A 24,185-nucleotide genomic window follows, 5' to 3' on the forward strand; every position below is an offset into this window, starting at 1 on the left:
AGTCAGCATGAGCTGTACCTTGTTAGAGGTTGGTTGTCAAACCAAGTTCCTGTACTCTTGTTAAGTTTACTTTAAAGATCATTTGAGAACACAGAATGAGGTTTGTCCGGTGTCCTCGCGAATGGTAATCATGATAAATTGGCGAAACACTTCATGACAGTTTATCGGACCATATTGTGCGAAAGTTGGTTCGAGCAAATAGAATCGCTACAAAGACAACGATTGTTTATGAAGCATTTTAAGATGTTTGGAATGATACCGGCCACAATGATAATCACTGAGTTGGTCCATTGGTCACCCAAATGATTTGGTGATAAACTTACCCGATCTTCAAGATTGCCCAATCGAGTCAGGTTTCCTTTTGATCCTAAATATGAATTAAATTTACGGAATGAAATATTTACTCGATTTCAATATTAATTCACTAGAATAATATCATTGTTCTACATTTCAGGATGAGTGAAATAGAAATATTTGCCTGCACCCTTTTCCTTCTCTCTGAATCTCCCCTTCACTCATACTTTCCGAAATCCTCAAAACGGTGGAACTGTTTTACTTGAACATTTTAAATCTCAAGCTTGGCGACGCCTTTCCACTATTCCTTAATTCTTTTCATTTTTCCTCTTGGCCGAGGCCACTCACCTGGGGCTCTCCATCATAAAAACTTATTTTCGATGTCACAATTTCAATATAATGTTTAACTATTGCTAATAAATATACATCTGCATTTATTTGACTCCATTCATCACTACAGTTACTTACAGTTACTTACAAATGCACGCAATTCATCGTATTTGAAGCCGATTGCAATATGTTAGACAGATTGCAGACATTTGATGTTGTAAAATGAGAAATTCTGCGATACTGAAATTCACCATGTGAAATAATTACAGGGCTGAATCTGTAGCAATAACTACCAGTAATTGGTATTGTATAACCGTAGCATCACAGAACTCTACCTTCAAATTTGAAGTCACAATCAAGCCACTTGTTTTTCCATTTGCTAACCCAGTGGTGCTTTCTAACATTTGGTATTAATGTGTAATATTTACAATTAATTGCAATGAAATCAGAATTTTCTTACCGTTTTTCGTTTTNAATTGGCATCGCTTCCCAATTATGATCACAAGCGCCAGAAATGCGACCCCTCCCACTGCACATCCAGCCCACAAAATATAGTCAGTTACATTTCCACTACCTAGAAAAACAGTGCAAACTGAGGTGAAACACTGTGCAACGCAACAATTCATAGTTCCTGTCATCGCAGAAGAATAGAAATGTTATGCATATCATTTATGAATTTTATTTGTAGTGATTCAAACTGAGTATTAAGCACCACATGCGGTTTAAATATTTTGACTAATCTTAATTTGTGTATTTATTGAAATAAGAATAAAAATGACAGGATCATCACCGAAAACAGTTTGATATTTTGTAGTGTTACTAATGACATCTGATCGCTCTTATTTTTATTAACGCTCTTGATTATATTACACACGGGAGGTGACACGCAGAACACACAGACACCAAAACGTACCATTGATTTTCAGAGGAATCCCCACAAAATACAAACCATAAATTGTAGAGTAAGACGGCTGTACCCAGTGACATCTCATCACAAGCAATGAAACATGCTCACTTGTTATTAATAAAACGAGGGAACATTATGGAATAGAATTACATTTTGTGATCAAATGCCTTGTGTTAAAAAGAGTTTGAAAATTAAGCAGTTTTAGGATGCTTCCATGTATATAATATGTTAGGTTTAGCAAAACCTTCACATCAAACATTACACATTCAAAAGATACAATATATTTTATGACCATCATCCACAACTCCCTCACCACCATTCTCAACACATTGGTCTCCCATCATATCAGCCATCGCTTCCTATCCCCTCAGGTTCCCCAGGACAACAGTCACACTCCATCCCTCAAGCCACAGGCAGTTGCTGTCGAGCAATGTGTATTCCTCATGGCTCTATCCTTGGTCCTCTGCTCTTCACTATCTATATGCTCCCACTTGGCGACATCACTGTAGACATGTATTGCATATTCACATGTACAGTGATGAAAGCCAACTCTCCCATCTTCCTCCACACTCGACCTCCACCTTCGACCCAATTGCTGTCATAAATCAAGTGATTGATCAGCTCTGACTTTCTTCAGATGAATAATAATAATAATCCTTGCATTTTATATAACGCCTCTTATATAGAATGCAAGGATTAATATTATAATCTCGTTATTGTCAACTCAAATCGCTTCAGACATTTTATTATATGAAGAAATGCAACTAAACATCCCTAGGAAAATTCAGTTAACAACAGTGGACTTTTTAAAAATCTTTCAGCACCTTACCTGCTTTAGGTTCTGGGATAATGTAGCTGGCAATAGCTGAAATATTGAGGCTGACGTGAGACACTTGACAGGTATAAACAGACTCTAACTGTGCGCCTTCAATAGAGCTCGAGGCCTTATAGAGTTCTTCTGAGTTCTGCCTCTCAGTGGAACCTGACTCTTCCAGCTTTATTCCTGGTGTTGGCACAATTTTGGTGCCATCTTTATACCAAGTGAAGGTGATTTCCTTTGGGTGAAACAAGGCAGTTTCACACACAAGAGTCTGAGGCTTTGGTAAACTCCTAGAGAAAATCTTCAGTGGAGTTGGGGGCACTGCAGAACAGATAATGGAGAAGAATTGTATTAATTTCGATGAATTGATGGGAAAAATTTTGTTTTGATTTGTATCTGATACATTTCTTTGCAAGCACCTGATTCCTGAGTACAAATGGAGGTTTATTTAAATACACAAATATTCTTCTCACAGCAGCATCGCCCTTCCTCCTGCTTCAACTACGTTATGGTTTTATGAAGTAATACTCATTCATAACCTCATCTTGTATATTATTACTAATTTTAATGATTGGCAGGTGGAAATAATCACTTAGGAATGTCTATTGAATACACTGAACTCCCGAACAGAGGAGGTAGAGAATTTCTGACTGAGTTGTGCACACTGTGTTAGTCTGGCTCAGTTGGTAGTATTCTGGCCACTGAGTTCAAAGGATTTTGTGGAGTCCTGTAGCTCAGTGGTTAGAGCACTCGCTTTGCAAGTGAGAGACCTGAGTTCAATTCCAGGCAGAGAGCGAAATCTTGGGCAAGTTTCCTTACTCCACACAGAGCCTAATAATAATCCCTGCAAAACAAAAAACAATAATAAATTGGTCATTTTCAATCTACGACTGTTTGTGGGACATTGCTGTGTGCAATTGGCTGCCGCGTTCGCCCACAAATATACAGTCAATTCACTTTACAGTGTGTTCTGTGAAGCGCTTTGGGACGTCCTCCCGATGTGAAAAGCGCTATGTCAAATGCAAGGATTATTATTATTATATTATTATTATTTGTGTTCGAGCTCCACATTGGGACTTGGAATTTACATTGTCTATCTTGACACACACGCTGCAATGTCGGAGCTACCATCCTTAGTATGAGAAATTAAAACTTGGTGCCTTCTGATTGCTCAGGTGGACATTGAAGACCTCATGACACTAGTCAAAAAACAGAATGGAGTTTCCCTGGGGTCCTGGCCAACATTAACCCAAATACAAAAAAATGGTTAGGGTGAATATCGTGCCTTATCGGGTCTTTGAGACATCTCAAAGCACATTAAAAACTAGATTGTGAAAGTTATAATGGAAAAAGAATATAAATAATTATTTAGCATTCACCACATTTATTACTTTTTATATAATATCTAAATGCCAATTTCGCTCTTCATTCACACTCACCGCACACAGTTAATCGCGATCCAGATCCTCTTCCAATTATTGATCCCTGACGGACCACTACACAGCGATAGACTCCAGAGTCCTGTAAACTCACATTCAGGAACTGGAAGAAGCCTTTTCCTTTAGTTTTTACACCAAATAGTTTCCTGCGATCCTCCTTTGTATCCAAATAGCCGCTCTCACCCTCCTCATCCCACTGCACCTTCACTCCTGAACTGCCTTGAGGGAAGGGAAAGTTACAGTGGAAGGTGACATTTGTCCCTCTGATGGCAGCCACATGGTCGGGGATTTGAGTCACTTTCACCGAAGCATCGCCATCAACTGTCAGAATATAAAGTCAAACACTGACTTCTTAGATGATGAGCAATTGAGAAAACAAACGAGTAAAAGAGGAGAAAACGTAAGTGTATAAGATAAATGTCACATGGAAACAAGTTTGCACATATTTCATAGAAAAACTGAATTATAGAATGAACATATATACCTGTTGAAATAATATGTAATGCAGACAGGTACAGGAAGACAACACTCCCCATGTCTGCCTCTGGCTCTGATGGTCTGTCACAAGTGACCGTGGATTATTTGATACAGAGTAGTTTGCTGTGACACTGACTTCCTGTTTGTTTGGGTTCGTGAAATGTAGCAGGTGTGGGTCATACGATTGGAAATTACACTTCTACAGTAAATTGTGAAAATAATAATCATTCCTTTTAATAGTAGAAAAAGGTTAAACAAAATATAAAGATAAAACATCGGTTCAATAATACTGTTGAGTCAGTGGTGCTTTCTCCAACCGGAAAATGTTGTTTTAAGCATCAACCTCATGGATTCAATAGTCAGAGACATGCCTATCTGGTGGCATATTTCTGCTGATAGTTCTGTGCAGCTGTCTCTTAGTTATATAAATTAACCTTTCTCTCTCTTCTTGCCAAGAGAGCCCCTTTAAAACCACTGGCATCACTCAATCAAAAAGTGCACCCCCATCCCTCTAAGCTTCCAAATTATTGGCCCATCTTCAACTTACCCTTCGTAAACCAAGTCCTGGCCACTCAACTTTGCTCCTACCCTTTCCTCCATTGGGTGCTAGAAGTCCAGTCTCTACCCAAAGCATAGACAACAGAGTCAAAGAAATGATAATACGCTCACTGTTTGTTTCGCAAGTTTCTGCACACAGCAAAGAAAACCTATATAGAGTAACCAATGATGTATTCTCTCTCTTGCGCTCTCTCTGCAATCATGGCCCTCTGCCTTCTTGTCCTCCTGATCACTAATGCTTTCAAAATTGTCCACCATCCCATCCTACTTGATGACTTCTCTTCCTTCTCCTTAGTACTGCAGGGTATCCAGGGACTGTATCTTGGGCCCCTTTCTGTTTCTCATCCACATGCTGTCTCTTTTGGTGATATTATCCACAGACAAGTGATTAACTTTCACATTTATGCGAATGACAGATAACTCTAGTTTTCAACTTCCACTGTTTTTTCCAGGATTCGAGGTCTACTGATGCGCTATTCATTTGTGTTTTAAGACCTAGATGTACCCAGACTTCCTGTAACTTAATATGGATGATGGAAATCATCCTCCTTGTCTTCTGCAATCATTTCCTTTCTTCCATGCCTTGCTGCACCCTCTCTGCACCTCCATCGGCCATACTTCAGTACTTTTCCCACAAAATATAAATAGTCATATAATTTCAAGGAATAATTATGTGAAGCTCTTTGAAATGCTTCAACACCATGATAAGGTGCAATATCAATCAAGGATTGTACTTTAATTATTATTAAATTTCTACCCGCTAACTGTAAACTGAATTGAATTGATGCTGTACAAATTGAATTGTCATTGTTAATAGGTAACAAATAATTGGATCAATGCAGGACATTTTCTTATACAAATCTCTGCAAATTATATATTATAGATATTATGGAGATCTGTCAGTGGTCGCGATAGTCACCAGACAACTTCTTAAACCATCACCTGAAACTGGCTTGTGGCCTGGCTCTACCGGAAAGGTCAATAACCATGTCAACTGTAGCTTTTCTGTATCATTGTCACTTATTGAGCAGAAATGCCATGAAGTATAGGAAGTTTCTATTACTTGACTATCCTATTGCAAACATTGAATTGTATGATATTAATCAGGTAAAACAAGATATTTGGTACTTGTCTTGCCTTTTCGCACATTGATTTTCCCATTTCCTCCTTTCGAATTCAAGATCCTCACCCTCACCTACAAGGCCATTCACGGCCTTGCTCCCTCTACCTCTCCGACCTACTATCCCCCTACCTACCCGCCCATACCCTCCGTTCCTCTGGCTCCGGTCTGCTCCACATCCCCCGCCCCAACCGCCCTACTATCGGTGGCCTGGCCTTCAGCCTCTCAGCCCCGAGGCTCTGGAACTCTATCCCCCAGTACCTTCGCCGCTTCCTCCCTTTCCTCCTTCAAAGCCGGTCTCAAGACCTTTCTCTTTGACCGTGCCTTCAGCTCCCTTCTCGACTCTCTACCGCCTCCTCGCTCCCTCCCTTCCCTCCCCTCACCCTGACCATTTCCCCCCTGCTCAGGTCCTGACCCAACTGTACAGCGCCTTGGGACGTCCTCCGGACGTGAAAGGTGCTCAATAAATGGAATCTTGCTGTTGTTGTTGTTGTTGTTTCGTGAATACATTTGGCAATTCTGTCTTTCCCGTGGTGTATGGTCCACCTGTGATCTTTAAGTACCTCATGCATATGGGCTTTATTCACATTGATGTTTAACCGTTTGACTTAGGCAACAGATCCTATGGCACTACTCAAAAAGTGAAGGGAGTTCCTTCACTTGTCGTGACCAAGAATTCCCTGAATAAAATTGATTAATCCATTCAAGACTATTTGTGGAACATTGCTGTGTACAATTTTGCTGCTGCATTTGCTTATAACTGGACAGTCATGACACTTCACAGTTTCCTGTGAAACACTTTAAGATGTCCTACCAACGTGAAAGTAACTGTACAAAATGCAAGGAGTATATTTATGTTCCAATCGTTGCATGTACATTTTAATTATCCTCAGATTCTGTGCATTAAAGGGATGCTATTTAATCAATTGGTAGCAAATCTGTTTCTTCTTTTGTAATTGCTCATATGATCGTAAAGGAGTTTGAAGAAACTATCATCTAGTGCTCCTTCTGCAAGATTACGTTTCTTTATAAATTATGGCACCAGATGGCGCTGCAGACTACACCATATTTATACTGTGAAAAGCTATAATCTACAGTTTTGTTTCCCTCGTTCACCTGTTGTACCTTTGTTTGACTGGCTCAGGTCTTCCGTGTGTACCCCAACCCCTCTGCTACACAATTGGTGTCTGTACCTTCAAGCCGTTATCTCCTGAATCTCTGGAACTCTGGAACTAAGTCCTGTAGCTCAATGGTTAGAGCACTCGCTTTGCAAGTGAGAGACCTGAGTTCAATTCCAGGCAGAGGGCGAAACCTTGGGCAAGTTTCCTTACTCCACACAGCTAATAATGATCCCTCCAAAAACAAAGCAATAATAAATTGGTCATTTCAATCCACGACTGTTTGTGCGACACTGCTGTGTGCAATTGGCTGCCGCGTTTCACCCACAAATATACGGTCAATTCACTTTACAGTCTATTCTGTGAAGCACTTTGGGACGTCGAGAAGACGTGAAAAGTGCGATATCACATGCAAGGATTATTATTATTATAATAACTCCCTGCCTCAATTCCTGTGCCACACATTCTTTTTAAGTGTCTTCAAATCATCCTTGAAGATTTTCCGCTTTGACTGTGCCTATGATCAACTCATCTTTGTCCCTCGCTCGGTGTCAAGCTCTGCCACTGTTCTGTACTTGGTGTGTTACATAATTATAAGTTGTTGTTGTTGTTGTTGTTGTTGCTTCGATAGTTCCATCAGGGCAGATGTATCAGAAGCCCAGGGGACCATTTTTGCTCAGTTGGGTTTCTGACACATGCAGAAATCCTTTACTATGCTTAGGAGTATCCAAACAAGCTGGCATATTTATGCCAGAAATTTCCCTGTGTATGGAATGGGTTGTGCACTTTCTTCTTGGAGGGAACCACGCTGCTTACCTAATTTCGGAGAATGTTTGGCACAGTTTGGTGAAAAGTAGATTTGGAGGGATGAAGGGGGATTGCTGTGGTAGATAAAAAAGAATTCAGGCCTGTTGATCGTCGAGAAGAGACGAGAAAGGGTGAAACTGTTATAAACCCAAAAATAGAGGAAGTAGTTAAATCTAGAGTCACAAATAGCAGCTTAGAGCAAGTCGAGTTAATCAGAAGATTAAACTGGAAAAGCGTACAATTAAGTGCATATGTGTAAATGCTAGAAGCATCATTCAACATAAAATGGAACTAGAGGTACTGGTGGCAAAGATTAACTAAGATGTGCTAGGAATCTCAGACACATGGATTACTGCACTAGTAATGGTGGAAAGGAATATAACTTACAAGGTTACAGGTTACCTCGGGAATCTTAGAGAGGCAGCAATGGTGGAGAGGTTTCCAGGTGTATAAAGAAAACCTGAGAGCTTAACGCTAATGAGCCAACATTGCAAGATCAGTCATGGTATGAGATGCTCTTGATGTGTCTGGATGCCAAGATATGCTCAATAAGTAAAAGGCTTGAATACATTTAGGGTCCGTGACTTACAATAATATTATTAGGAGTGTATATGAGAAAAAGAAGGCGGTACTGAAGGGCGATATCAATCAGCCCAACATAAACTGGGAATGCCCCAGTGTGAAAGGCTATAGGCTTGTAAATGTACAATGTAAATGAACACTTCCTTACTCATTTGACAAAGTACCACATGAAAATCTAGGTCTGTCAGGGAGCACATAAGGGTCAATTCCCTTCTTGACTTAGTTATAATAACAATAATATTAATCCTTGCATTTCTTTTGTCAGATACTTGAATTCAAGTCCTAAAGAAAGGAAAGGGTGCCCATTGGGCTGAATAGTAGTCTGCACAGAAAGAGGTTAAAAAGTCATTTGGGGAGCCAAGAGAGAACTGGAAAAGAACATAAAAACTGGAAAACATAAACCTCCAAATCCTTTCACTATTGCAACAGAGAAGGCATGAAAACCTGAAGGAATTTAAATAGGATTAAAAACAAATAGAATGGCAGGAGGCAGCAAACACTGAATGAATATTTTGGATGGAGCTCCAGAGGGTAGGGGCGGAGTGGCAAAATTCCCGCTTGCAAAAGGTGGGGCAGGTATGGCGGGGGATGTGAAGCCTGCTGATCTGAGGAAGTGGGCAGGATGGTAGGTGGTTAGGAGGTCACAGTGGCAGTGGGGGAGCAAGGCCATGGAGAGCTTTGCAGGTGACCACCAGGATCTTGAGTGATGGGAAGCCAGTGGAGTCGGGCGAGGATAGCGGTGATAGGGTCACCGAGCTTGGTGGGGGAGAGGACACGGGCTGCAGAGTTCTGGATGGGGAGTTGGGGAGTTCTAACAAGCAAGGTGTTTACATAGTTAAGCCTCAATGTTATGAATGCATGTAAGAGGGTTTCGGCGGCCTGTGGTTTGAGACAGTGATGGAGCCGGGCGATGTTGAAGAGGTGGGGTAAGTCAGAACGGGTCATGGCATGGATGTGGGGTAGAAAGAATAGTTGAGCGTTGAACAAGATTCTGGACTGGCTTAGCACGGTGGAATGTGCATCCATGGATGGTGATACCTTCAATGCCTGAGGTGTGGAGGCACTAAATGGAGCAAATCAGGAGGGCCTCGGTCTTGTTGACATTCAACTTAAGAAAGCTAGCTCTCATCCAGGATTTGAAGCCTGACAGACATTCTGTCAGGACAGCAGTGGCCCTGGAATCAAGGGTGGAGGTAGAGATGTGCAGTTGGGTGTCAACCACATACATGTGGAAGTTGAACCCATGATTGTGGATGATGTCACCAGGGGGAACACATAGATGTTGAAGAGGGGGGGACAAAGGACAGAGCCCTGCACGAGATGGTGGGTGGGCTAGAGGAGAAACTATTTGTGAAGATGAAGTGGAGGCAATGCGAGAGGTACGATCTGAACCATAAAGGACTGAACCGTGAAGGTTGAGGTGAGAGGAGAGGCAGTGGATGAGGATAGAGTGGTCAACAGTGTCTAAAGCAGCAAAAATGTCAAGGATGATGAGGAGGCAGAGGGAGCCCTGGTAGCAGATGGACAAAATGTCATTTGTCACTTTGACCAGGGCTGTTTCTGTGCTGTAGGTGGCACAGAAATCAGTTTGGAGGGGTTTGTGAAGGGAATGGTGGAATGAGAGCTTTCTTTCTTCAGTTGAACGTGAACAAGACTAAGGCCCTCCTGATTGGCTCCCTTCAGTGCCTCCACAACTCAGGTGCTGATAGCTTCACCATGCAAGGATGCACACTCCACCTTAATTCAAGCCCCATGTTTGGACCTGGAACTCATGTAGACAAAGAAAAAAACATAATAATTTGTGTATTTGATATAGCGCCATATCATATCTTCGAGATGTCTCAAAGAATATACAGTAATGAAGGTAACACTCCAATGTAATACTGAGGGTTGTAGAATTTTTGGATATTCCGTCCTTCAGATGAAAAGCTGAACCAAGCCTGCCTGTTCAGGTGTACATTAAAGATCCCATGGCATTATTTAAAAACAGAAGGGAGTTTTTCCCGGGCTCCTTGGCAGCAGTCCTCCAAATTGGTAACTTACTTTATGGCTACTTTATTCCAGGTCCAAGGGCAGTACAGATGAAAGCAACGAGGATAGTCCCCAGGATTAAAGAATGATCTTTGAAAGGTGTTTAAAATTTTAAATAATAATAATAATAATCCTTGCATTTGATATAACGCTTTTCACGTCTTCTAGATGTCCCAAAGCGCTTCACAGAATATACTGTAAAGCGAATTGACTGTATATTTGTGGGCGAACGCGGCAGCCAATTGCGCTCAGCAATGCCCCACAAACAGTCATGGATTGAAAATGACCAATTTATCATTTTTGTTTTTTGGAGGGATTATTATTAGGTGTGTGGAGTAAGGAAACTTGCCCAAGGTTTCGCCCTCTGCCTGGAATTGAACTCAGGTCTCTCGCTTGCAAAGCGAGTGCTCTAACCACTGAGCTACAGGACTCCAGAGGCAGAATATCGGAGATGAAGGTGGGAGAGGTTTTAGGGGCTGGTAGAGGAGGAGGATTTTGAGTGAGTGGAAGGAAGGGTGGGAGAGGGTGAGGTGCTCAAAAGAGGGGAAAGAGCCAGAGGAGTAGGGGGATAGGGCAAGTGGTGTCCTTGAGATAAGGGCTACACCATCGCCACGGTGGTTGGGGCGAGGGATGTGGTGGGAGGTGTAGCCAGGTGGTGTGGCCTCTGTGAGGGGGAAGGTGTTGCCTGGGGTGAGCCAGATTTCCGTTAAGGCCATGATGTCAACTCTCTCATCAAGGATGAGATCGTTGATGACCAGGGCCTTGCTACAGAGGGAGTGGACGTTTTGTAGTCCAATGTGGAGGGAGCAGTTGACAGAAGGGTGTGTGAGGAGAGAGTGGGGGTCCAGGTTGTGTGGCAGGGGTGGGAGGAATGGGGATGAGGGAGGAGAGGTTGGCTCCCTGGGTCTGTGTCCGGGGTGGCTGGCGAGTGTGGTGGGGAATGGGGCAGTCGGTGTGTCTGGTGCTGGACAGCAAACGCCGAGTGCCATGGTGAGCCCGGCAGAGGATTCCCAGGCTGGAACAGAGGGAGGTTGTGGGAGGGTCAAGTGGGGATAGAAGGCGAGAGGGATGGACAGAGAGGAGGACAGAGCAGGAGAGATGCAGAGGGGGGAGGGTTTGGGGGAAGAGAGGAGGGGGGAGGGAGGGGGTGTGGGGGCTCGGGTCAGAGCGGCAGCCATAATGGGCACACGGGGACCGGGAGCGAGCAGTCAGGTGGATGGCATTAGCCCATAAATAGGATTGAAAAAGTAAACCCAGATCAATACTTTAGTTTTCAACAAAACAGCAGAATAAGAGGACATAGGTTTAGAGTTGCAAGGGCAATATCAGGACAGATACCAGTTTTTTCTTTACTGCAACTAAAATAAACAACTGGAATAGGTTGGCAGGAAAGTTGTTCAAAGCCATCTCATTTAAAATACAGCTTGAGGGAGTGATGGGGGGTTGGTAGGATGTGTGTTCTGAAACTTTACTACAATATTACAATAGGCACAGCCTAATTGATGGAAAAAGTTAATAACAAGTGCTTTGTATAGAATCTGAGCGAGCGAGACTCTTGTAATGGAATTATCCTTTGACATTTACAAATACAGCAGAACGATTGGGGTTGTAACACTTAGTTGTTTCACGTTAGGTATATTTTTAGCAGATACGCGAAAAGTTCAACACCCACGCTTCAAATTTTTCACTGCATTCGAAGAATTGCACCACAGTTTGTTGAGCAGCTTTTAAAATAGCCCGTAACAAATGTTGTTTCATTTATACTGAAGAGAAAGAGTGACTAGAGTAGACCGGTTTATACAACTTGTTTTTTTTATTGAAAGGCTGATTGAACATGTTGCACAATAGTTCCTAATTTTGTAGTAGTTCGTATTTTTGAATCAGCTAATTCAGTAGTTATCTTTATGGAATGATTAGATTCACAGTAAATACTTTTTGACAGTTAAGTATGGTTACATAAGTATAGTCAGCAATATTTTCCAAGAAATTTCCTATATAAATAAAATGTAATAAACTAATAAATGCAATTATGGTTGAAACAAGTGCAAATAGAATCGCAGCACAGGACCAATGTGCATATTATTCACTATGGTGAAAAACTACATCTAATATACACAATATCTATTTCTGCGCCTGTTGCATTACTTGGATTTTGGTTCCCTGCAGATAGCTGCTGCTGCTCCTCCGTGGTTTCTCACATGGAGCTCTGCATATTGTGTATTCTTAACGGTACTTTTAGGTTTTTCTGTTTTAATGGAAGGATGTAAATCCAAAGAGGCATACGTCAGCTTGTTCCCAGCTGCTGCTTGCTTTGTCTGTAAAGGCAATGTTTGAGAATTAAATCATTTTAATTCATTTTTCCTCAGTCTTCAGAAATCTCCTGGAATATATGCCAATTAGTAGCTCAGCTCTTGCCCCATAGCTCATATGGCAATGCCATTGCTCTTACTGAACTTAGCCAAACAGAATCCAGCTGCCACAATGCTGTGAGGAATAGGTTGGAAAGGAAAAGTGTAAATCAGCCTGTGTATGAGTTGTTCATTGACCTACACAAATGTTTGCTTGCATTTCAGTATGTACTTGATGGCCCAAGTGCCTCATAGATTAACACACGCAATAACTAGTCTTACACAGAAGAATAACTATTTGGCTATACAGTGGCGGATTGTCGCCACCATATCACATGATAGCACCAGAGAGTGAAGATTAGAGGGAAAGAAAGATTAACCACAGGAATGGTGCAAACCGTCTTACAGTGAACACTGAAGCGAGTTCTACTCTATTTACTGAAAACAAGGAAATCCAGTTGGATACTAAAGGCTTATGTTTCGATTTTGTGTTTCTGGGATATACCTGGGTGTACACAGTCCTCTCCTCTTGTTTTTTAGGTCTTGGAGTTTTCTTAGAACTAGTGAAATCCAACGAGTCATAAGCCACCGGCTCATTCTTTGCTCCGTGCATCATCTACAAAACAAGACATGATCACAACAACAACAGATTGCATTTGTAGAGCACCTTTCATGTCTGGAGTACATCCGAGGGTGCTGATCTGGAGATTGCTATGTAAGTACTGATCGGAAAGCTAATACGTTGAAAATATTCCAAATATTTAACATGCAAATTTACAGTTTTATTGAATACTCTGTCACCAATTGCATGACACCTCATATTTGAATGATACATCGAGGCTGCGTAGATGCACATAGAGAATATATTTAAAATGTTCTTACTAATTTATGAAGAACAGTGTCTTTCCATTACAACAACTCTGTTTTCAGATTAAACATCTGCTGAGATGGATTTAACAAATGTACCTGCTCTTCGTAATGGCTGGATCCCTCCTGGTTTCTGCGTGGGCCTTAGAAAGAAATTCAATGAATGAAGAATACATTTTCGAAAATATTTTGCTTAGACCGAATGAAAAGCGATTCGAAGCTCACGAGCTGCCAGAGTCTGTTTTTTCTAAAAATATATATAAAGCTGTCTTCTTGTACCAATCTGTCTTACTTAGACTCTAATCTGAACCCAGGAGTAGAGTCACAGAAATCAGACAATCACTAATTCATAAACTGTCTCGCTCTTGCACTCTTATTCCTTTCAACGTATTTTCGTCCACTGCTCCTGCTCTCTGGAATTCCATCCCGGAGTCTAATTACCTCTTTCCCACACCTCCTTCAAACTCTTTGATGAAATAACCGAGAGAATAGATAATTAAGGGTATAAACAGGCAGTGATACAGTTAGAATATTATTTCCAGGATGGTTTACTTTACTTAGGAAATTTACCTGACTAATACTGGGGAAGAATGAGCAGAGACTGGAGGAACTGGGACTTTTCACCTTGAAACAAAGACGTTTCAATGTTGACCTGATGGAGATCTTTAAAATTATGAGTGGTTTTCATAGTGTCAATGGAGAATTTATTTACAATGGACGGTGATTTAGCAAACAGGCAAATGAGTAGTTCGGAGACTACACACACTGAATAGTTATGATATCGAATCACCCGTTGGGAGCGATGTTTGAGGCAAACATCACATTCGCTTCCAAAAGGGTACTACAATACCTAAAATGAATCAAATACAGAGGTATATGGGAAAGCCAGGTAAATTGGGACAGAAATGATTGCTCTTAAAAAGCTATCACAGAGACAGTGGATGGAATAGCCTTCTTCTGTGCTGTAAATATGTATGGTTCTATCCATCTAAACATGTATTACTTTGACCTCGGTTTTAGGTCATCTTTCTTCTCTCCATCATCCCACCCCACCACCAGCTTGGGTGCCCAGCCCAGTGTCAAGTGCTTTGGGACTTCCTCTCGACTTGAATGGTGCTATAGAAATGTACGTTTGTATTGTATTGTTAAATGTCGCCATAATGTTTCCATAACCCTCTTTGACCCAAATTAAGAGTTCTACAGCTGCATTTCTATTGACACCGGATGCTTTTCTCCATTTATATACACAATCAGAATTTTGGTATATAGGGCACCAATTCTAAGTTTGCTGAGGCGACAAAAGGGCAACTAACACTGAAGAAGATTGAAGAGATATAAAGACTGGTAGATTGGACAGAGAGGTGGCAGATTAAATTGAATGGAGAAAAGTGCGTTTGTACATTTTGGGATGTGTACCCGGGTCTCACGGCATGCTACGGGTGCAGTGGGCCAGGTGGAATGTGCATTTTCTATAATAAAATTCTACCCGTATTTTGTAAAACTAATTAATTGTAGCGCAATGTGGAAAAAGCGGGATGTGAATGCTTTAAAGAGCGAATAGAGACACCCTGGGCTGAATGGCCTTCTGTGCTGTACATTTCTGTAGTTGTATCACAACAGATTTCAAACATTAGTTGCATGCAAAATTCTGATTAAATATGCAGAGAGGGATTCTATGAGGACAATTGCATTTGTGAATCAATCGCAACATATTAATCATTGGCGCCCCTTTACAGGATGTCAGACTTACTCTCCTTGTCACCCAGGATTCCTGAAACTACTAACTGAATTATTGTGCTAAATTAAACATTTACATTTAACTTGAATAAAATAGGAATATATCTTACCTTTCACTTTGTTTAATTGGCATTGCTTCCCAATGATGATCAAAAGCAGCAGAAATACCAGCCCTCCAGCTGCACCTCCAGCGATCAGCGCATAGTGAGGCTGACCGTCACTCTCTACAAGAAATGCATAAACTGAATGTACTATTGACCCCAGCAATGAGTTATAGTTTCAGTAACTGTGTGGGGGGAATCTTCTTGCTTAACTCCTGATAATCCTTTTAAGTCAGAAACATGGAGAACAGTGTTCATAATGGACAATTTGAGTGGTTAAACCCCAGCAGTTCCTCAAAGCACATTCTGGACTTTCATGGTTCTAGCCAGCCTGCGCCTCATACAATTCGAAGTTAGGTAATAATAATAATCCTTGCATTTGATATAGCACTTTTCACGTCTTCTCGACGTCTCAAAGCGCTTCACAGAATATGCTGTAAAGTGAATTGACTGTATATTTGTGGGCAAAACGCGGCAGCCAATTGCGCACAGCCGTGTCCCACAAACAGTCGTGGGATTGAAAATGACCAATTTATTATTGTTTTTGTTTTGGAGGGATTATTATCAGGCTGTGTGTGGAGTAAGGAAACTTGCCCAAGGTTTCACTCTGCCTGGAATTGAACCCAGGTGTGTCGCTTGCAAAGCGAGTGCTCTAACCACTGGCTACAGGACTCCAAGTAGAGTTAGAGAGTAAGAGTGATAAATAGAGTTAGAGAGTGATACCAGTCCACTTCGGTGTTTATACTCCATACAAGCCCCCACTACCCTCTTGCTCGCATACACAGCAAGTTTTCTGTTAAATACTGTACATTGAAGCAATTTATTTCACCCGCGAATGCAATAACTATAATAAAATAATAAATATATATAAATATAGTATAATAAAATATAATAAGAATAAAGGTAAGAAAGCACATTGTATTCCAGACACAGAGAAATTCGAGGTAGACGGCATTATGATCAATCATATTTTCATTTGATATACCCTCGTGAGGAAAAGCCTAAAATTGAAACACATCACAAATTGAATTGATTTAGTGGATGAAAATGTAATACCAAAAACAGTAATCCTTAAGTTTGACATAGCAACTTATCACGTCAACGAGATATCTCAAAGCGCTTCACAGGATATCTTGTGGATTAATTGTGGATGTTGTGGGCGAAATCCATTTGGTAACCAATAATCAATTGCAGAGAGGGATTTACCATGTAATAACAATAAAATTGGAAATACTGGGATTTCAGGTATTCAGGTGCATTTCTAATTGAACAGAATCTAAGAGGTTGAAACTTGATGAGTTTGTTAAGAGACTTCTCGGAAAGATAGTATGATTACTGTGGTGTCCATCTCTATATGGCTCGGGTCAAATACTGTTCACATAAACATTGTCATTTTATATATTTCTCTGGAGTATTTGGTCAGAAAATGATATGACTCTAATCTTCAGTATAAGTAAAATTTAATGTTTTCAAATAAGAATTTAGCTAACAATAATTGACAATAGGATATCGCTGGAATTCGGAAACTGACGTGAATGCACATGTTCTTTTTTTTTAGTGGAAGCCACAATGAGGTGGACGAATGCTATAAACTGCGCATTCAATCAATTGAAAATAACAGCAAAGAGTAGTGAAAATTAACGCGCGGCATTTTATTAGTGATGTTATAGAGACACAGTTATATATTATGTGACAGCAGTTCCCCATTGACTGTGCGCTCAGCTTCAAATGCACCGATAGAATGCGTGTTCTGACCCGAGCCATAGAGAGCCACAGTCACCAAAACTCATTGCATTGGAAATGTGCTCTCATCCCGAAAATCTATAAAACATCTCACAAGCGAGTTTTATTTTAATGCAGTGATTGTTGTTATAAAGGAATACGCAACAGAAGATTTGCTCCAAATCGTCCTCAGAAAATGGAGTGGATTAATGAACCAATAGTATTTATGTTTCATTTGTGAACGTGTTTCAGTCCAAAAGTGCAATTCCTGATGAACGCGCAGGACTATTGCACTTTAGAGAGGTTACTACATGTCAACAACGCTTTGAATGAGACATATTCAGAATTTAATAACAAAACAAGAACATACGCAGATTTGAGATATTCTTCGATTCAAAGACTATACATTTAAAATTGGATTTTAAATATTTTTGGAGTTTTCAGCGAGAAACTTATACGACTATAAATTGTAGCGTAAATAAATGTAAATACAACTGCTAGTAACAAGGTGATTAACAACAAAAGACAAGTAACTTCTTACCATCATCTTCTGTTTTGGATTCATAAACGGCGTAGACGGCAACTGCTGGAATCCGAAGGCTGACATGAGATACCACACAGGTATAAATAACTCCGCTCTGCACAGACTCTGTCTCTTCCATAGAGCTCGAAACTTTGTAAAGTCCATTTGAATTCTTCTCTTTAGTGAAATGTATCCCAGTTTTAACTTCATTGCTATCTTTATTCCAGGTGAGCGTTACATCTTCCGGGTAGAACTCAGCCGTTTCACACACAAGAGTCAAAGACTTTGATGAATCTCTTTCAGAATCTCTGTGGAATATCTTCAGTGGGGTTGGGGGGACTGTAGGGCAGACAGTGGGGCAGAATCACGTTACTGGTGAGCAGTTGGAATATGAAATGTTATTCCCAGTTGAAATGTACATGAATTGATTCCGAGCGACATTTTAACAAAGGAAGGTTTTCCGAGACGTTAACCCATGTGACGGGCGCTATATAAATGTACGTTATTGTTGGCATAACAAGGAATCTGGATTGCAACGGCAAGAAACTGATCCTGTTCAGATGTTTTATTTGGAACAACGTTTCTGGTACCAATATTAAACGATGCCCTGCAGGAGGTCCAGATATTCATTCACCAAATTAACAGTTGGATGAAAGGATTTAACTTCGACGATAAGATGGGTAAACGTGATTTATGTTTGATAGATCTGAGAAGTAATTTGATTGAGCTGTCAACGAATACTAAAATAGTGCATTCTTTCCAATAGAGGAATAACAATAGAAAGGGACACAATCCTAATACTTTGGCTAAACCTGGTGAGACGTGAAATGAAACCATTCTATTCACATGTAGTTCAGTGAAATTGTGGAAATGACTCCCATAAGTGGCCTTAAATGCCGATTTAAGTGGGATATTTATTGATAAGGGAGAGAAATAAAAGTTTTAAGGGGTCTGGAAAGTGGCGGAGGGATTGGATGAAAAGTTCTGCCACCGTTCTCGAACAACAGTAACCTATATGTATTGAGCGCTCTTCACACAGGATACCGTCCCGGAGAAAACTGGAGATTTTACCACAATAATAATAATAATAATCCTTGCATTTGATATAGCGCTCTTCACGTCGGGAGGACGTCCCAAAGCGCTTCACAGAACATTCTGCAAAGTGAATTGACTGTATATTTGTGGGCGAACGCGGCAGCCAATTGCGCACAGCAATGTCCCACAAACAGTCGTAGATTGAAAATGACCAGTTTATTATTGTTTTTGGTTTTGGAGGGATTATTATTAGGCTCTGTGTGGAGTAAGGAAACTTGCCCAAGGTTTCGCCCTCTGCCTGGAATTGAACTCAGGTCTCTCAGACAGAGACATAAGCAAATCCTCCCCATTCACACCAACATTGATTTTGTTCTGCTCTGTTTTTAAATTTGATAAGTTTCCAACTAATTTTCCATAATTAGAACAGGTAATTCAAAATAATTTCACGACTGTTTGTGGGACATTGTTGAGCGCCAATTGTTAATGTTATTTCAAATGGTCTAAGTGTGTTTAAACATTTGCCTTTGATATGAATCAGTAATTTTTTAAATGTCTGAACCCCAGTACAAGGGATTTTGATTAATAATAATAATAATGCTTGAACCTGAAGCCATGGGGCTCTCGCTCAAACATTGCATTTCTTTGTCTGTGTACACTATAATCTTCATGTCTTGATGTGGGAAATCTGACTAAATGCGTTCAGGTCAGAATAAAATACCATATAGAGTTAATATTCTACTGACGGCAGGAGGAGGGTTATACATGTTTGAAAGCGTTGCATAACGGAGTTATTAGCGACTCACATTCCCACTTTGCTGTGTGGTATAAACCCGCCGTTCCCTTCAGTACAGTAACGAAGGGGCAAAACTGCATTTGAATAATATTTCATTGATAAAATGTGTTTCGGGTTAAAGTAAAATCTGTTCCCGTGTCCTGTGCTATCATAACTTTTTGTGAGAGTAGAAAATAGGACTCTCGCAAAAAGTTATGACAGCACAGGACGTCAGTTAATGTAAAATAGTTTATCCATAACGATTTCAAATTGCCCCAATACTCGCCTTTCAGCATTCCCCGTTCCTGTTGCACTCACACTTACCATGTACAGTTAAACTGGTTCCAGTCCCATTTCCTGCTATTTTCCCCTTATGGACCGCTGCACAAATATAGACTCCGGAGTCGTTGAAATTCAGATTTAGGATCTGGAACGTTTTGTAATCAAATATTCTCCTGTTGTCAGGTCGTGTGTGCAAATATTCCCTCTCTCCTCGCTTCCACCAATATAATGTTGTATCTGAACCAGATTGACTGTCAGCAAACTTGCAGCCGAAGGTAACGTTTGCACCTCGGATTGCTGTTCGCTCTGCAGGATACTGAATCACTCTCATCGATGTACCACCAGTAACTGTGAGAAAATACATCAAATCTATCATTAGTAATTGTGGAATCTAAAACTAGAAAAGTGACAAAATAGCTATAGGACAGGATGGAGAGAAGGTGGAAGAAAGGAAAAGAAAAAGATGAATGTATTCATTAAACACATTTTGAAACTCATGAATATCGTTTTGTATTTAAGATCCGCTGTAATAAAACAATTACCTGTGAAAATAATCCCCATCAGAGAAAGACAGGGGAACACATCACTCGCCACCATCGTGATCAGTTGCTGAGAATCACCATCAACATGTTATTGGGTGTAACAAACATTTGCTGATTGTCTAATATGAAATAATTCGCAGTGTCATATGACTTCCTGTCTCCATGGTCAGAGATGAGTGACATACGATTTGCAAAGAGAATTGTGCCTTTCAATTGTAATTGGAATCACTCCTCAGATCGGCAGCCAAGAGGAAGGTAAATGTATTCATATTATTGTCTGTTTTTTGTTTTCTGTATTCTTGAAATAATTCTCCATTTTCATCCCCAAATTCACATTTATAATTAGTATATAATAAATAATCATCTGTCTTAAAAGCTGATATACAAAGCCAATGAAACTACATTTTCTCCAGTTTAGCATCACTTTTAGTCTACACCATGGAACGGCAATCGAAGGGAAAGAACACAGGAACCAAAATGATCTTTGAATCAAAAACAAATGTTTGATTTATCTAAAGTTCTGAACAAAGGTACAATGGTTCCTCTTGAACCTGGGCCTTTAATCATTCAATGTATTACCATACTTAATGTAATACCATATTTTATTGAATGCAATTAAATAAAATGAATAAAAGCATGTGTAGCTGATTTTTAGTAATAATTTACCAATTAACTTTTACAGGATAATAATCCTTTGCACATGACTCATTTGCACCTATTTGCACGCAGTAGTGTCCCATAAATAGGTATGAAGTGAATGACCGATTTTCTCTGAGAATTGTTGGTCATGATACCAGAGTACCCATTTCAACTGAGGAATGATACTAAGAGATCTTTAACCTACCCCTGAACAGTCAGTCTGGGCGTTGGTTCAACGGCTCATCTGAAGGATAAGAAGAACACTCTGCAAACATATTGCGCCTTTCACGCGGAACAGCTTTCCCCGGATATCTGGAACTACAGCTATGACAATGCAGAACACAGCATTACAGCATTGGAGCATCAGCTTAGAATATGAGCTCAAAGTCTCAACCTTGGGCTTAAACCCAAAGTGCACATGTTACCAGGCATCACCTCGTTTGATTGCACAGCTTCCTCAGTCTCAGCTGTGGATAATGCCCGTGGATAATGTTCAGTGGTGGTCAGCAGAAGTGAAACATATGTATATTTTGGAGGGTTGGACTTTAAGTCCTGGAGGTTCCGCACAAAACTTTCATCAGACTATGTTTTATAAATTGTGCACAAACTTGATGTTACGAGTAGGAATGGTCATCGTAATAGATCCCTGGGTTGAAATGCCAAGAAAGGCCATTTACTTGGCACTTACGGGCGATCAACTGTGAGCGCATGAAAAACCAAGATTGTTCAATTGCCCCTTTGCCTTTTGTATGGATTTTGAATTACTGCTATGAATAATATGGATAAATGATGTAACAATTATTGTTTTAGAATTGATAAAATGTATTATTTGCTAATGTGGTGAGTTGTATTATTTTGGGCTTAAGTTAGGCAGTGATCGAAATTAAAATTGTATTTTCACTTAATATGCTTTTAATAATAATCATTACATTTGGTATAGCACCTTATCATTTCTTCGAGCCATCTCAAGCGCTTACTCAAACACACCACCTGCTCCCTCGATCCCATCCCCACCTCTCTCCTCGTCTCCCGGCTCCACCTTCTGGCCCCCCCTCCTGTCCAATGTCATCAACCTCTCTGTCCACTGGTTCAGTTCCCACCCCCCTACAAACAGCTGTCATCACCCCCATCCCAAAAAAAACCTTCCCTGGATCCATTCCTCCTCTCCAGCTACCACCCCATCTCTAATCTCCCATTCCTCTCCAAGGTTCTGGAACAAGTCGTCGGTCCCAGCTCCGCTCCTTTCTCTCTCGCCATTCCCTTATGAACCCCTCCAATCCGGCTTCTGCACTTCCCACAGCACAGAAACAGCTGTGGTCAAAATCACTAATGACATTCTGAACATCTGTGATCAGGGCTCCCTCTGCCTCGTTGTCTTCCTCGACCTCTCTGCCTCGTTCGACACTGTCGACCACTCCATCCTCATACACCGCCTCTCCGCCTTGCTCAATCTTCACGGATCTACTCTTGCTTGGTTTGATTCCTATCTCTCTCACTGTCTCCACTTCGTTGCCTCTAACGGCTTCTTCTCCAGTCCCCGCACTGTCACATCTGGGTCTTGAGAGAAGGGAAAGATACAGCGGAAGGCAAGGTTTCATCCTCTGATGGCAGCCACGCTGTTAGGGATTTGAATCACTTTCAAGCTAGAATCTCCAGCAACTGTCAGAAAATAAAGTCAAACACTGATTTCTTCGATGATGAGCCATTGAGAAACTAAATGGGTAATAGAGGTAAAAACTTAAATATATATGCCAAATGGCACATGGAAACAAGTTTGCACATATTTCATGGAAAAAACTGAGTTATGGAATGAACCCGTTGAAATAATATATAAGGCCGACAGGTACAGAAAGACAGCACTCCCCATGTCTGACTCTGGCTCTAATGGTCTGTAACAAGTGAATGTGGATTATTTGATACAGAGTAGGTTGTTGTGACACTGATTTCCTGTTTGGTTTTGTGAAATGTAGCAGGTGTTGAGAACGCAATTTGTAATCACACTTTTACATTAAAATTGTGAAAATAGTAACCCATCCTGTTAAGATCAGGAAAAAAACTAAGCGTATCTAAATGTAAAAAAAAGTTCAGCGTCATTAATAGTTTATGGTGCTTTCTCCAACTGGAAATGTTGATTTGAGCACTAACTCGTGGAATAAGTGGTGTCAGAAACATTCCAATCTGATGGGTAATCTCTTCTCATGCTTTTATCCAGCTGTCCCCTGTTTATAGAAATTAACCTTTCCCTCTCTTCTGGCATAGTGTGTCCCTATTATCACTCCATGAAAATGTTTACCCCATCCCTCTAAACTGTCCAATTGTCGGTCCATCTCCAACTTACCCTTTGTATCCAAAATCCTGGCCACTCAACTGTGCTCCCCATTTTGTCCACTTGGTGCTAGAAGTTCAATTTCTACCCACAGCAGAGACAGCATAGTCAAAGCAAGGATGATATACTCTCTCTATGTTTCTCTCCCTCTCTCTCTGCAACCTTGACTCTCTGCTTCTTGCGCTCCAAGATCATTCTGCTGCTTTCAAAATTGTCGACCATTCCATCCTACTTGACCATCTCTCTTCCCTCATCCATCTCCTTGGGTCTGCACGGCCATCTGCAGAATATCTCAGGTCTGTATCCTCGGCCCCCTTCTTTTTCTCATCTACATGGTCTCTCTCTCTCTCTCTCTCTCTCTCTCTCTCTTTCTCTCTCTCGATATTATCCTCAGACAAACGATTAACTTTCACATTTATGTGAGTGACAGACAACTTTACTTTTCAACTTCTACTATTGATTCCAGATCTACTGATGCTCTAACCATTTGCGTGTCAAGACCTAGATGAACCCAAACTTCAAATGGATGATGGAAGCCATCCTTCTGGTCCCTGGTCAACAACTCCTTTCTCGCAGGGATTGCTGAACCCTCTCCGCACCACCATCTGTGGCCGAACATCCGATTCTTTGCCCACATAGTTACACAGAGGGACAGTTAAACCATTTCACAGCATATGCCATGAAGCTCTTTTGAAATGTTTCAACAACATGACAAGGTGCCATATCAATCAAGGATTGCACTGTAATTATTATTAGATTGCTTTGCCCTAACTTCTGTCAATCCCACCACAACCCACTGTGTCTCATT

General features: G+C 40.8%; 2 protein-coding genes across 2 annotated transcripts; both read right to left on the reverse strand.

Annotated features, from left to right (window-relative positions):
- Positions 1-2,337: 2,337 nt before the first annotated feature.
- On the reverse strand, positions 2,338-4,335 carry LOC121850155 (tapasin-related protein-like). Its single transcript, XM_042340422.1, has 3 exons — positions 4,275-4,335; positions 3,791-4,111; positions 2,338-2,672 (listed from the first exon to the last, which is right to left on the reverse strand). Exons 1-3 carry the CDS (start codon positions 4,324-4,326, stop codon positions 2,338-2,340), a joined length of 708 nt encoding a protein of 235 aa, XP_042196356.1. The 5' UTR covers positions 4,327-4,335.
- Positions 4,336-12,283: 7,948 nt separating this feature from the next.
- Positions 12,284-20,504, reverse strand: LOC103185895 (tyrosine-protein phosphatase non-receptor type substrate 1-like). Its single transcript, XM_007904636.2, has 7 exons — positions 20,413-20,504; positions 19,913-20,218; positions 17,800-18,120; positions 15,546-15,659; positions 13,798-13,841; positions 13,337-13,447; positions 12,284-12,798 (listed from the first exon to the last, which is right to left on the reverse strand). Exons 1-7 carry the CDS (start codon positions 20,465-20,467, stop codon positions 12,625-12,627), a joined length of 1,125 nt encoding a protein of 374 aa, XP_007902827.2. The 5' UTR covers positions 20,468-20,504; the 3' UTR covers positions 12,284-12,624.
- Between the last annotated feature and the right edge of the window lie 3,681 nt (positions 20,505-24,185).

Source organism: Callorhinchus milii, unplaced genomic scaffold (genome assembly GCF_018977255.1).
Source record: "Callorhinchus milii isolate IMCB2004 unplaced genomic scaffold, IMCB_Cmil_1.0 Scaffold14, whole genome shotgun sequence".
Taxonomy (NCBI): domain Eukaryota; kingdom Metazoa; phylum Chordata; class Chondrichthyes; order Chimaeriformes; family Callorhinchidae; genus Callorhinchus; species Callorhinchus milii.

Coding starts and splice junctions, on each gene's coding strand:
- LOC121850155 (XM_042340422.1), bottom strand. CDS start 4,326: ATGGGGAGTGTTGTCTTCCTGTACCTGTCTGCATTACATATTATTTCA. Junction 4,112..4,274: donor ATTACATATTATTTCAACAG/GTATATATGTTC, acceptor ATATTCTGACAG/TTGATGGCGATGCTTCGGTG. Junction 2,673..3,790: donor ATCGCGATTAACTGTGTGCG/GTGAGTGTGAAT, acceptor TCTGTTCTGCAG/TGCCCCCAACTCCACTGAAG.
- LOC103185895 (XM_007904636.2), bottom strand. CDS start 20,467: ATGGTGGCGAGTGATGTGTTCCCCTGTCTTTCTCTGATGGGGATTATT. Junction 13,448..13,797: donor CCAGCCATTACGAAGAGCAG/GTACATTTGTTA, acceptor CTTGTTTTGTAG/ATGATGCACGGAGCAAAGAA. Junction 12,799..13,336: donor AGAGGACTGTGTACACCCAG/GTATATCCCAGA, acceptor TTGCCTTTACAG/ACAAAGCAAGCAGCAGCTGG.